Consider the following 12,576-nt stretch of genomic DNA (forward strand, 5'->3'; position numbering starts at 1 on the left):
TAAAAATGAAGAGTCCAGCAAATTAAAATGCTGTTAGGAATGTAACAAAGGCAGTCTTGGTGCAAATTAGGATGCCACTTTATTATGAACTGTGAACCTGTTTAGTAACCAAGTCATCTGCAGGTGAAAATAGAACAAATTTGTGTTGTACAAAAACAGCTTAACAATGATCTCCTGAAATGTGGCAAACATTTTTTTTTTTTTTACAAAATTGTTTTTTTCCCCCGGGTATCGAAAGATGCTCATGGTTCGTTGCCATTGAGGTGCCGGTGCTGCTCCACGCGGCTCCTCCGCTGCAAGTCGATGTGTTTGGCTCTCTGCCAGGTGTCTCTGCACAGAGTCGTTTGTCCCAGGCTCAGTGACAGCAACCTGTCCAACAGAGAGACCCAGACATTCCCAGTTGACGATTACATATAGTTTGACAGATACAAGGGATAATGGGCAAGTTTGATTATCATGCATTATTAATGACATACTGATGGGAGACTATGTAAACCTGATTGTATGTGTATGTATATATTTATATATCTATGTATGTATGTATACATATATATCTACATATATATCTACAGATATATATATATAGTAGGTAGATGGTCTCGTGCATGCATGCATATCATACATACCTACATACATACATCCTTTATTTATATTTGGGAAAAGGGTGATTCTTCTCACTTCCTTTGCAAAAAGGCCACTTGTTTTCTTTTCTGTGTTTTAATAATTTTTCTTCCTTACATTTTTTCGATATTATTTTATGTTAAGGAATTGTTTAATAGCAGTTAGGAAGCCTTATCAAATGTGCATATTGAAAATAAAATAAAGTTATGATGCTGTGGCAAACAGCGTGGAGAACCTGAAGAATAGAAAGTATAAGAGGCCTTAGCTGCTTTGGCTTAACTTGACATTACAAATGTGTCCTGTCACCTTTCCGGTTATCTCCTTTTCTCTACTTGCTATTTGCCCATATTTTTGAGTCAACATCTGCAGACTTTGCCTTGGAGAATTGTCACAATTCATCCTGCCGGCATGCAAACCCCCTCCCGCCCCCGCCAGCAAAAAAAGAAAAAAGTCACCCAAACACAAATTTACAGCAACGAAAAACACACGCAATCAGGGACATGCAAGCGCTCGCATAATGCTACTTAGCCTTCAGCCTTTTCTCTGTTTATGCTAATGACGCCGTTTTGTCCAAAACAAGTAAAGCGACTCCAGTTCGCTCCAGAGAGCCTGCGGGATGTTTTAAATCAGGCTGTGATGGCTCGGCCCACTCAGCCTCGGGAAACGTCAACAGACGCTAAAAACATGGTAATTGTTTTATTCTTGTGAACCGTTTTTAATTCATTTTGATTAATTTTGTAGCACTTTGAGATTTTCTTGTTTAAATATAGAGTATGATATCAATAAAATGTATTATTATTGTTGTCATTATTAATAGTAATAATAAGAATGATTACAAAAAATACAAAAAGCACCCAGACTGGGACATCAGTTGAAGGGCTGCATCTGGCAGATGTGCAACAGATCCAACTCGTAATCATATTTCAGCTGACTTCAGCTGGCTTGTATTGTCAGGTTCTATGAAATCTGCCTGAGGTCTTCAGAATCTACATTGCAGTTTACCACAGCACCTGTTCGCAGTAAGCGAACAAACCACAATAGTTGGATAGTTGGTTTCGTTTTCGTCTCGTTGGTTTCTCATTCGAATCAGCAATCATGCACATGTTTTTTTTCGACAAGAGTATAAGCTCACTGCACTTTTGATGGACTTATTAAAATGTTGCTGAGTAATTTATGAAAATCGCCTTTTATTTGTATGGTTTGACAGTATCAGTGGCCTTTATTTCGTCTTATTAATATTTCTTATTTAAATGCTACGGAAAATAAGTTTTGCTCGACGAGGTCCCCTATATGAAGGTGATGGAATATGTAAGTGTGATTCTGGAGCCGCAGTGTCATATTGAGGCTATTATGAGGTGTGTTCATTTAGGATGGACTAAATGTGACGCCACTGATGGCCTGGGTGTGAAACAGATGCCTGCCACAACCCAACAATATGCAACTTGTGCAGCGCGCGCGCGCTCGCGGCCCACCTCGCCACCACCAGCAGCCTGTGGAGGTCCTCGGCAGAAACGCTGGCCGGGTCGTCCTTCCTCATGTCGACGAAGTCTTCCTCGACCGACTGTGGACGACAAGGAGGGAAACCCGCTCGATGAAAGACAAAAACCAATGACAATTCCAATTGATCATCATCACCCTCCTCCTCCCACCTTGGTCATTTCCTCCGAGATGCTGTAGTCCAGGTGCCTGGCCACGCTCAGGTAGATGCGGAACTTTTTGAGCTGCGACGCGTGCACGCCGCCCAGGTGCTGCTGCTGCTGCTGCTCCTCCGTGTGGGCGGCGCCGGGCTGCGGCTGCAGGCGGATCTGGCAGTCTGACTGCGGACAGAGACAAAACATTGGCGCTGCGCCCAAGAACCATCCATCCATCCATCCATCCATCCATTTCCCATCCATCTCCCAATTCTTCCTGAACTCAGGGTTGCTGGGATTTGCTGGAGCCACTCCCAGCTGTCGTAGGGCGAAGGCAGGGTGGCACCCTGGACCAGTCGCCAGTTCATTGCAGGGCCACATAGGCTGCGTTCAGACTGCAGGCAAATCTGATTCAAATCAGATTCCTCCTCAAATCCGACTGGGCCACGTCTGACAGGTTGCTGTCACAACGACGTAGGAGCGGAGGCGTCGTCCAGCGTGTGCAGTGTGTGACGCCATGTAATTGCGTCATGTGGTTTGTGACTGTTCAGACTGCAAAAGAGCCATCCGGTTTCAACCTGGATTGGCTAAAAATCTGACTTCGGCAGGCGGTCTGAACGAGGCCATGGAGACAAACAACCACTCGCACTCACACGCGCCTGCGGTCAATTTAGAGTTCACAATTCACCTTGCGTGCTTGCTGGACTGTGGGAGCAGGCCGGAGAACCCAGAGAGAACAGAACAGACACAGGGAGAGCACGCAAGCTCCACACACCGGCCGCGTGCTGCACATCTTGTTATTTTCGCAGGTGTTGCCATGCAGAGTGCCCCCCCCCACCCCCCCACCCCCCTGGTCTGCTGCCTGACGACTCAATTTGGCAGCTCACCAAGAGCGCCAGCTATGCGGGAGCTGCGACCGTGGGCGGCTGGAAGCACACAGACACACCAGCTCCTGGTCGGCTCCTGGCGGACGGCGGGCCTGACGGAGGGACGGCCCGGCGGGTCAGGATTGTTGCCGTGGCGCAGAGCTACCGCCGTGGCAACCGCGTTCGGAAACAACACACGCGCATGCACGCACAGACACGGAAATAGCACCAGGCGCGCATTCCTCGGGCTGCTCCCTCAACGCGCCGTGACCCGGCCACTGGGACAGACCGACGGACGGACGGACGGACGGACAGAGGGGCTCGCTGCCGCCGACCGATGGCGGCCTTGGTGACAGCGTGACGGTGGGGGAGGTTGGGGACGGAGGGGATAGATAGAGAGATAGATAGATAGATATAGAAAGAGAAACATAGAGATAGCGATAGAGAGATAGACAGACAGATATATACACATAAATATACACACATATACATGTGTATATATACATTTAAGTGTGTATATATATATATGTATAGAGAGAGAAACAGAGATAGTAATGTAAATATATATATATGTATATATATATATGTATATATGTACTATATATGTACATATATATATATTTATATACATACATACATATATATATATTTATATACATACATACATATATATATATTTATATACACACGTACATACATATACACACACACACCTATCTATCTATATCTATATACAGTATATACACACACACACACACGTATATATACACATACATGCATACATATATTTATACACACACACACACATATATACATACATATACATACACACACAGATAGATGGATAGCTGGATAGATGGATAGATGGATAGATAGATGGATAGATGGATAGATAATCAGCTGTAGCAGTATTGACACTTTGGGGACGCTGACATCAGCACTGCTGTAGTGCAATTATGGTTGAGTAACACGAGGAGGGGGGGAAATCACATGGGATAGGATTTTGCTTTTGGTATTGTGTTTTTAGGTGCAATTTTTCTCAACTGAAGCAACATTCACGAGAACAACCTTGGTAACAAGCAGCTGCTCAGGCTGCTTCTGAAAGAAAATAGATGAGGCTTCAAACTGTGCAACACAGCAAGACATTTTTCTTTGTTTCAAAAACAAACAAAAAAGACTCACTCCACACAGTGACTCACTCTCCGTTTGTCTTCTCGTTAATGTGCGCATCGTGTAGATTAGTAACACACGTATGAGAAAATCTAATGACATAAAGTGTGAAACGACTCATATACATTATAGGAAGATAGAAAGAAAGAAATAGAAAGTTCAAAATGTTGCCGTCCTGAAAGCAACTTAATGCAAGCAGGAGTGGGGTTAGATGCTGACATCAGCACTGCTGTAGTGCAGTTGTGGTTGAGTAACATGAGGAAGGGGAGCTGGGGGGGGGGGGGGGGGGGGGAGTTCACCATGATAATGTCTTTTTTTGGCATGGAGTTTTTCAGCGGCAATTTTTCTCAACTCACGCAACATTCGTGGGAAACAACGAGCCGCTGCTTGGAGATGCTTTTCACGAGGCCTGACATCGCGTCGCGCTAGTTAGTGTTAGTTTGTTTTTCCTCACCGGCAGCAGCGAGCGGGCCTCGGAGGTGACCAGCACGTTAATATTGCAGGGGAATTCCATCTGGTGGTAGCTGAAATCGTAATCGACCTTCTGCCACGAGATCAGGTTCCCCAGGGCCGTGACGTTACGCACACCTGCACACAGAGAGGGAGGGAGAAAGAGAAAGAGAGAGAGAGAGAGAGAGAGAGAGAGAGGTCCATCAAGGCCAGGCGCAATCACGCCCCCCCGAAGGCGAGTGAACCCCGCGGATTGGCGCTCACCTGTGGCGTCCAGCTGTCCCTGCTCCAGCCGAGTCTCATCCAGGAAGAGCGAGGTGTTCCTGGCCAGCTGCAGGGCTCCGCTCACCAGCCGGTTGGCCGAGTAATCCTTCTTGGGCACCAGCCGCACCTGGTTCATGTTCTGCAGGCTCATGGCCAGGTAGTGGGACTGCAGGAGGGACGGAGGGAGGCGACTGAGCGTTAAAGCAAAGCAAAATAGATAAATGGCGAACACGTTGAGTACGTCAGGGGTCACCAATGTGGTGCTCATCCAACACTGTTCAGTCATTGTTGAGAATTATTGAAAACTGTAGAAGGGTTAAGTTGGGACAACTGGACCTGTTGCCATCTTGAAGATCACAAGAACTAGTCCAGTTGCCCCAATGACCTGGATGACTGAGAACCTTCACAGACTGATTGAGAAATCATGAATGTGATCATTGTCTTCACGATGATCAGTATCATTTAGGGGTGGGAATCGCTGGGCACCTGACGATTCAATTCGATTCCAATTCAGAGGGCTATGATGCAATTAATCGTGATTAATCGAGAATCGCGATTTATCACAAAGACGATTCGATCCGTCTTCTCTTCCAACTCTGGATGCCAGCGGACGATATGGTTCCTCGTGTTCGTTGTGCTCCCATAATATTTGTTTGCAGCGTGACACAGCTTACAAACGGTACGACTTTCGTCGAGTTTCTTTTTCCCCTCAAACTCGTAAAACCCAAAATGCTGCCACATGGTGGCTTTAAATCCTGAAGGAACCAGGCTTGTGCATCGTGTCTGCGTACTCGTGTGTCTACCGTGCGTCACCTTAAACGGTCTGGTACGCCGCTGCAGTATAAGAGTTCCGGCCTCATTAAAAAAATAAAATTAAAATTAAAATAAATTTGGGCAATCGAATAATGGCGATTAATCTAAGAATATATATTTTTTCCCCACCCCTGGTATCATGAATGATAATGTATAAATGAGAAAGTTTGTTATTTCAGGAGAGTGCAGTAAACTAGTTGCCCTTCATATGACTCTTATACATATGGAGTAGCTCTCAGGTTTAAAAAGGTTGCCGTTTCTGTGAGGCGGCAGCGGCGGCGGCCACACGTACGGAGGGCACCAGCTGCTGGAGGTTCTGGTAGAGCCGCTGGGTGAAGGGGCCGACGGCCGGGCAGCCGCTGATGTTCAGCGTGAACTTTCCCAGCGGGAGGACATCCCGTCTGCTGTACCTGCAGGGAAGAAGAAGAAGAAGAAGGAGGAGAAGCAAAGCAATCACATGGCGGAATTCTAAAGTCTCCTCCGAGCGCAGAGCAGCAAGAAGGGCTTTGGAACTTTGAAGTGGCGTACACGTCAGAGATGAGGTGCAGGATGAGGTACTCGGCAGCCAGAGCGTCTCCCTGCAGGACGTGGGTGAAGTAGGCGAGCAGCTCGGCCCTGACTGAGGCCATCTCGCTCAGCGTGGAGGACGACACTGAGGAGGAGGAAGAGGAGGAGGAGGAGGGACAGTCTGAGTCTGAGTGAGTCCGCAGGGGCAGCGGAGAATTCAAAGCCAAAGTCATTAGACGCTGCGAAATGAGAGGGAGTCGTAAAATCTGGCTGGAAGACACTTTCTCAATTCTTATTGTTAAATTAATAAAGACTTAATATTGCTACCACTCATAATAACAACAATAATAATACAGTTATGACATAATAACTTAATTGTCTAATGACATTATAAACCGCTGTATAAAAATATTCTGGTGGCCGTTAGGCAAGATTTCATTGTAATTCCACCAAGTCATTGTATATATGGAGTAATATCATTGTATCACATCTATGAAGGCTGCAATGAATAGGGGAAGGAAGTCTGAATGCCACTTCTGCCAACTGGAACGGAAACGTTTGCAATCTGCAGCCACGGAGGACTTCCTGCACTGATGAAATAGTGAGGAACACTTTTTTCAGTTTTTTTTTTTTTGGGGGGGGTTTTACTTACAACGAAACCAAGTCACACAACGATGGAGCGCTTCGACTTTTAGATATTTGAAGCGTCTTTGTCGACTGAGCTGGCATTTCACACATTTTCAGGCGGAGCACAGGCACAGGCTGTGTCTGCTTCCAAACAAGCTGCACAAAGGCAACAAACCAAAACCACACAACACCAAAAATCAGCCACGGTGTGGATTGTCGTTCCTCGAATGGCACGCACGGACCTGCATGTGTTTGCTGAGCTAACATTATTGAGCTATTAGACAAATATTGACTCAGAGTGCTTCTCCTGCGATCTGGAAACACACTAGCAGCTCCAGAACTGTGCCAAAACCAGGTGGAGGCAAAAATTTTTTTTTTCCATTATTATTTTTGAGCCGTCTTGTGCAAAAGGCTCATTAACATTGTAGACAGACAGACAGCAAAATAGCAATTTGAAAATGTTAGCGCCTTGAGGATGCTGACATCACTGTAGTGCAATTGTGGCTGAGAAACATGATGATGGGGGATCACCTGGATTTTATATATATATATGTAGTGTTTTAAGGCTGCAATTTTTCTTAACTAAAGCGACATTGACAAGGGAATCCTTGATGACAAGCAGCTGCCTGGGCTGCTCTTGAATGAAAATTGATGAGGCTTCACTATCGCAAACTGTGTTACACATCAAGATTTCTTCTCTTTGTTTCAAAAACAAACACCGGGACTCACTGACTCCCTCTACCTTCTTCCTCTCCCTAACCGCCATGTGTGTCGTCTAAATGACTCACTCACCGGCGGCGCCGCCCTCCGGCAGCAGGGGGTTGTTGTGTGGCAGGCGGCGGGCGTGGAGCACGTGGAGGCGCGGGACCAGCGAGGCCGGCGGGCTGTGCACCCTCTGCTCCTCCGCCGTCTCCATGCTGTCCGCCGGGTCCAGGGCGGACATGGAGGCGTCCCTGTGGAGGCGACAGAGGGAAAGCTTGAAATCAGCTGAACCCCCCCCGCACCCCCCATTGTCCCCGAAACAAGGTCCTACTTTTCATGGGCCAGGGCGCTGAGAGCCGGACTGACGGAGAGGACGCCGTAGACCTCCAGCGTATCGTTGACCTTGTAGCTGTCCCAGTCCTCGTACACCTGGAGGAGACGTTTCATTAGGCGGGGGGGTTCATGCTGGCCAGTAATCTATTACTAAGTAATCCACTTCTGTAATTAAACTACTTTTTAAATAACAGAGTAACGGGATTACAGTGGGAAAACTGGTAATTATATCAAAATTACTTGCATTTCTTTTCCGAAAGATTTTGCAAGATGAATATGTCTTATTATCCACAAAATATCTGAAATTTAGAAAAACAACCACAAACAACAATGTCGCAGATTGATGATGCAGCCGTGCATGCAACATCATTGATATGCGACAACGATGGACCAAAACAAGCCTGGTGGTGACAAAACAAAAACAGCGTTTGCGTTTGATAGCTGGAAATACAAACATTATTTTGAGTTCATCTCCTCTAAATTAAAGAATATTGCGGTTCGTTGTTCCGTACGTTATGTGCAGGAAACAAGACTTCGAAAATATCCACGTCCAACCTCATTATTTGTTGAAAGTCATGTTTACAAGTAAGTCAGCAGTATGTGAGATCTTTTAACTATTGTGCTTCTAATTATTTTAACAATATGGGCTGTGCAAAAGGCACCAGTGCTGTACATGATGAGTTTGTTCTGTGAAATGTGCAGTTTGTGTTGAGAGAGCAAACATTCATTCATGTCAAGAGGACAGAGGCAATATTTGCAATTGCAAAATTTGCACTTTAATAAAGTGCATTCCAAAGCACTGAGCAACTTTTTTTTAACCAAAGTAATTAGTAATTGATTACTTGCAAAACAAATCAGTTAACAAAATAATTAGATTACTTTTTTAAAGGAGTAGTCAGTAGTGGGACTACTTTCATGGAGTAATGCCAACAACAGTGACGCTGGCGTACCTTAACGAGGCAGGAGGGGCCTTTCTCTCCCGGCAGTGGGAAGTTGAGGTCTATGTGGGAGGCCGCCGTCGTCTGGCCGGAGGGAGCCTCTGTCTCCTGCCTCTTGCAGTCACCACTGCCATGCTGCTGCTGCTGCTCGGCGGGAGTTTGAAGACCTGCAGCTGAGATGGAGTAAGAACACATCAGGACAGACACCATCAAGAGTTTCAGGTAATGACTGCATTTGAGTTTGAGTTTGAGAAATTGAGAATTTTGAATACGACCTGAAGTGCTTCTTGCAATCTGTTTGTTGTATTGTACACAAAAGAGATGGGGTCAAAATATAGATCAGACAGTCAGTTTTTGCCTATGATGCTTGTATGGGCTGATGTGCAACTGATCTGTTTCTATAATGGTAAATATTTGTATATTCTGCTGACTTATTCCTCACATTTTGTTGTAATTCAAAATTTTGTTCTTTTTGCATTTGAAAACAACGTGTAAACTCTTTGTTATTCTCTTGTTTTTTCTTTCCTTTTTCTCCTCCCTGTGATTAGTGGCCGACAGTGACCAGGTGTGTACCTGCTCCTCCTCTATATCCACCACCCCTGTTGCCACCTGGCAGTGTGACTTGACAAAGGCAGAGACAGGACGAAACGTTATCGAATACAATAATTGCTTATGGAGTGGAGTGTGCGGTGGCTTTCTCTATCTCTTTTTTTTCCTTCTTATGTTGTGTGCCACCTCCAGCACCTCCAAGTTTCTACGGTGTGCGACCTCTTCAAAACTGCATTTGATTTTCAACATAACATATATCTGAGGGGAATAAAAGGCAAAACGAGAAGTCTGGGGATTTGCTGCGTATGCGTTTTCAAGTTAGCGAGCAGCTGCAGCGGTGGGAAAAAAAAAAGTTTATGTACAACTCAGCATTTCTGATGCGCTGTCCGTCTCAAGTGCAGGTTATTCGTCAACATTTACCCACATGCTGCACATGCATGTGCACTGTTCCGCCCGGCTCGGAACCGGATGCTCCAGCAGGAGCACGTCCCTCGCGACACATCCAGAATACAAAAATGTTGTTTTCTTATTTTGACTTTTTAACCATAAACAACAAAATCATTTGCACTTGCTTGTGTGGCTCTGACGCAGCCAAACCTTCGGAAACACAGAGAGAAAAAAAATTCTCTGGCAACTATTTTCCAGACAACAATTGGGATGGAGCAAAATCGACGGTGTCCGAAAACATGTCTCCACTCCTGTATATCACGCTAACTACAATAACGACAACAATAACAGCGATGAGCGGCTCGTACCCGCGTTCGCCTCCCTCTGCGGCTGAGTGTCCATGTCGTTTGCGTCTTCCTCGTCCTCCTCGTAGCTGCGTTTCTGCCTGGTTGGCACGTAGGACGTGGACGGCAGCACTCTCGCTTGGCTGGCGGCGGCATGGCCGTTTGACGGGGGTTAAGGACAACTCGCAATTAAAGTATCTTTCAGCTCAACGAAAAGACGCGAGCGTTAAAGAGGAACGACATCGGTGAGGAAGGCAAGGATATCTCTTTGACCCAGGAGTTTTCTCCGGGGATGGGCACGCAGTAGAACGTCTGTCGCTCAGCGGTCACGGTGCTCCGCGAGTCAAAATCCACCTGGAAACCAAAGAGTCAGGCGTGGCGGCGGCGGCGGCTGTTAGAACGTGACTGAAGCGAGGAGTTTGCGAAAACCTGCGGCGGCTAAGCTGAGATGAACCTACCGAGCATTCCGTCACATCTTTGTACTTCCCATTCCGCAGCACCTGGGAACAAACAGAGCGCACGACAAGATGACGTCACAACACGCGAGCGATGGGGGGGGCTGGCAGGCACAGTGGGCAGGACGCTAAACAGCAGCGATGTCCTACTTTGGCCTTTGTGTTGGGGTCGACGGTCTGGTACGCCGCCATGTAGAACTCTGGATCGAACATGTCTTGGATCAAGCAGCGGAACTTCACGAGGCTGTTGGGCTTCAGGTAGTGCAGCGGGACGTCGTTTAACGACGGAACCTGTGGGGACGAAGAAGAGGTTTGTCTTGACAGCCCCACACCTTCACACGACTTCATGTCCTCTACAGAACATCAAGAGATTCACTGGACTCCATTACCGAGGTTTGAGCGTCCGTCTGTTTCAGCTTGTCCTTGAAGAATTCCACTAACTTGGCCTCCCATCCAGATGCTGCATTGTTCTGGGCAGCAGCTGAAACAAACAAACAAACAAACAAACAAAAAAACATAACACCATGGAAATGAGGAAATAATCTCTTTTCAGAAGCCCTCTGGCTAAACGGTCAACTGAATTTATAAAATAAAAATGTCACATTAGAGAGAAATTGACGGAGGGCGTGAGCAACATGAACAAATGAATGCAGTGCGGAGAGAAATCATTCGAAGAACACAGAGCTGTGGACTTCCAGAAGATCTTGATAAGATTTTGACTCTCATCCAAATGATTCTTCAAATTCATATTGTATGTATGTTCTTAACATGACGAAATACTAACAGCGGCATGTAGCATGTTTCTATCAATCAGGAAATAAAGTTCTTTGAATTCACATGTTTCAAATCAATCATCCTCTTCTCCGTCCAGCTGCTCCCTTCAGTGGCAGCTACAGCCAATCCATAAATCTGCTTGCCAGCATCCTTCTTAATTATTCAGTATTCAATATTTCTCCTCTGTGCGCGTCCAAACCACCTCAGCCTGGCTTCACGTTCATAACCTTTGCTAAAGGGAGCTGGAAGAATGCTATGGGGAATCAAAAATGCTAACGTTAATCAAAACAAGGCGACACGAGGCGTGTTTGAGTTTGAGCCACATTTGTTTGTGTGTCATTTTGTGAATACATGTACTTTTGTATGCTTTGAATCTATACGTCCTTTATGCAGGAGTGGGTGCAACAACCTGTTGATCCTGATTCTGACAATCACGACATTGAAAATAAAATAAAATAAATAAATACGTGGTCGATAACTGACAATTAATGATGGCGTTCACGAAGTGGCCATTCAGCTTTGACATGTGCTATCATTAAGTGGACAGAGTCAATGATGGGGTGCACGGCACAGACATGGTAGTTGAGAGCGTGGTGCATAGCCATCTAGCTAGCTAGCAGGGTTCATGAGTTAAAAGCGCCCTGTCAAGCAGTCGAGTTCCGGTTTTATCTCTTACCAAACATTGCCTCAACAACACCTAGAGGGTTGTTAATCCAATCCTGGGTGGAAGGCATCTTTGGCCACTGGACGAACAGCTAAGTTCACTTTGAAAAATGTCTCCGAAAAACGTCTGTGAACAACAAATAATCTGTTAACTTTCACACACAGGAGTGCAAGAAGCGAAGGGCGGGAAATTTGCGTCACCGTCGGGATAGCGGGGTTTGCTTGTAATGTATACAGAGACGAGCCGGCGAGCAGGCGGCGCACTGTCGTACAATGTCTCATGTTGTTTAGAGTAATTACCCTTGTCATGCATTAATATTAGACGCAGACCATTTAATATAATTAAAATGATATTTTGTTATAATTTTTGTGTTTGGTGGCTTTAATTTAAACAGCAATTTAATTGCACTTAAATCAGGAAACGCTTGAATCACATCGGACCGATAGGTGGCAGTAGCGAAAACACTGAGCGTTTCTCCGTC

At 45.8% G+C, this 12,576-nt stretch overlaps 1 protein-coding gene and 1 long non-coding RNA gene across 2 annotated transcripts; one reads left to right on the top strand and one right to left on the bottom strand.

Moving 5' to 3' along the window:
• Positions 1-60: 60 nt before the first annotated feature.
• mcmbp (minichromosome maintenance complex binding protein) lies at positions 61-12,313 on the bottom strand. Its single transcript, XM_076019117.1, has 16 exons — positions 12,108-12,313; positions 11,047-11,138; positions 10,808-10,948; positions 10,661-10,702; positions 10,467-10,556; positions 10,227-10,362; positions 8,935-9,089; positions 7,983-8,080; positions 7,742-7,902; positions 6,344-6,467; positions 6,108-6,225; positions 5,003-5,168; positions 4,743-4,876; positions 2,271-2,438; positions 2,094-2,182; positions 61-369 (listed from the first exon to the last, which is right to left on the bottom strand). Exons 1-16 carry the CDS (start codon positions 12,163-12,165, stop codon positions 243-245), a joined length of 1,899 nt encoding a protein of 632 aa, XP_075875232.1. The 5' UTR covers positions 12,166-12,313; the 3' UTR covers positions 61-242.
• LOC142883844 (uncharacterized) lies at positions 10,775-11,240 on the top strand. The gene is made up of 2 exons (XR_012926085.1): positions 10,775-10,915; positions 11,017-11,240. It is a non-coding gene; the product is annotated as an uncharacterized LOC142883844 (long non-coding RNA).
• Positions 12,314-12,576: the final 263 nt, after the last annotated feature.

This window comes from Nelusetta ayraudi, unplaced genomic scaffold, assembly GCF_046127955.1.
Source record: "Nelusetta ayraudi isolate G7.1 ecotype Tasmania unplaced genomic scaffold, CSIRO-AGI_Nayr_v1 ptg000008l, whole genome shotgun sequence".
In the NCBI taxonomy this organism is placed as follows: Eukaryota; Metazoa; Chordata; class Actinopteri; order Tetraodontiformes; family Monacanthidae; genus Nelusetta; species Nelusetta ayraudi.

Bases quoted from the DNA above. Each gene is read 5' to 3' on its own strand.
- mcmbp (XM_076019117.1), bottom strand. From the start codon at position 12,165: ATGCCTTCCACCCAGGATTGGATTAACAACCCTCTAGGTGTTGTTGAG. The intron at 10,557-10,660 runs GTAGGTTCATCT...TTTGGTTTCCAG, and splicing joins AAGATGTGACGGAATGCTCG to GTGGATTTTGACTCGCGGAG. The intron at 6,468-7,741 runs GTGAGTGAGTCA...CCTCCTCCTCAG, and splicing joins GCCGGAGGGCGGCGCCGCCG to TGTCGTCCTCCACGCTGAGC.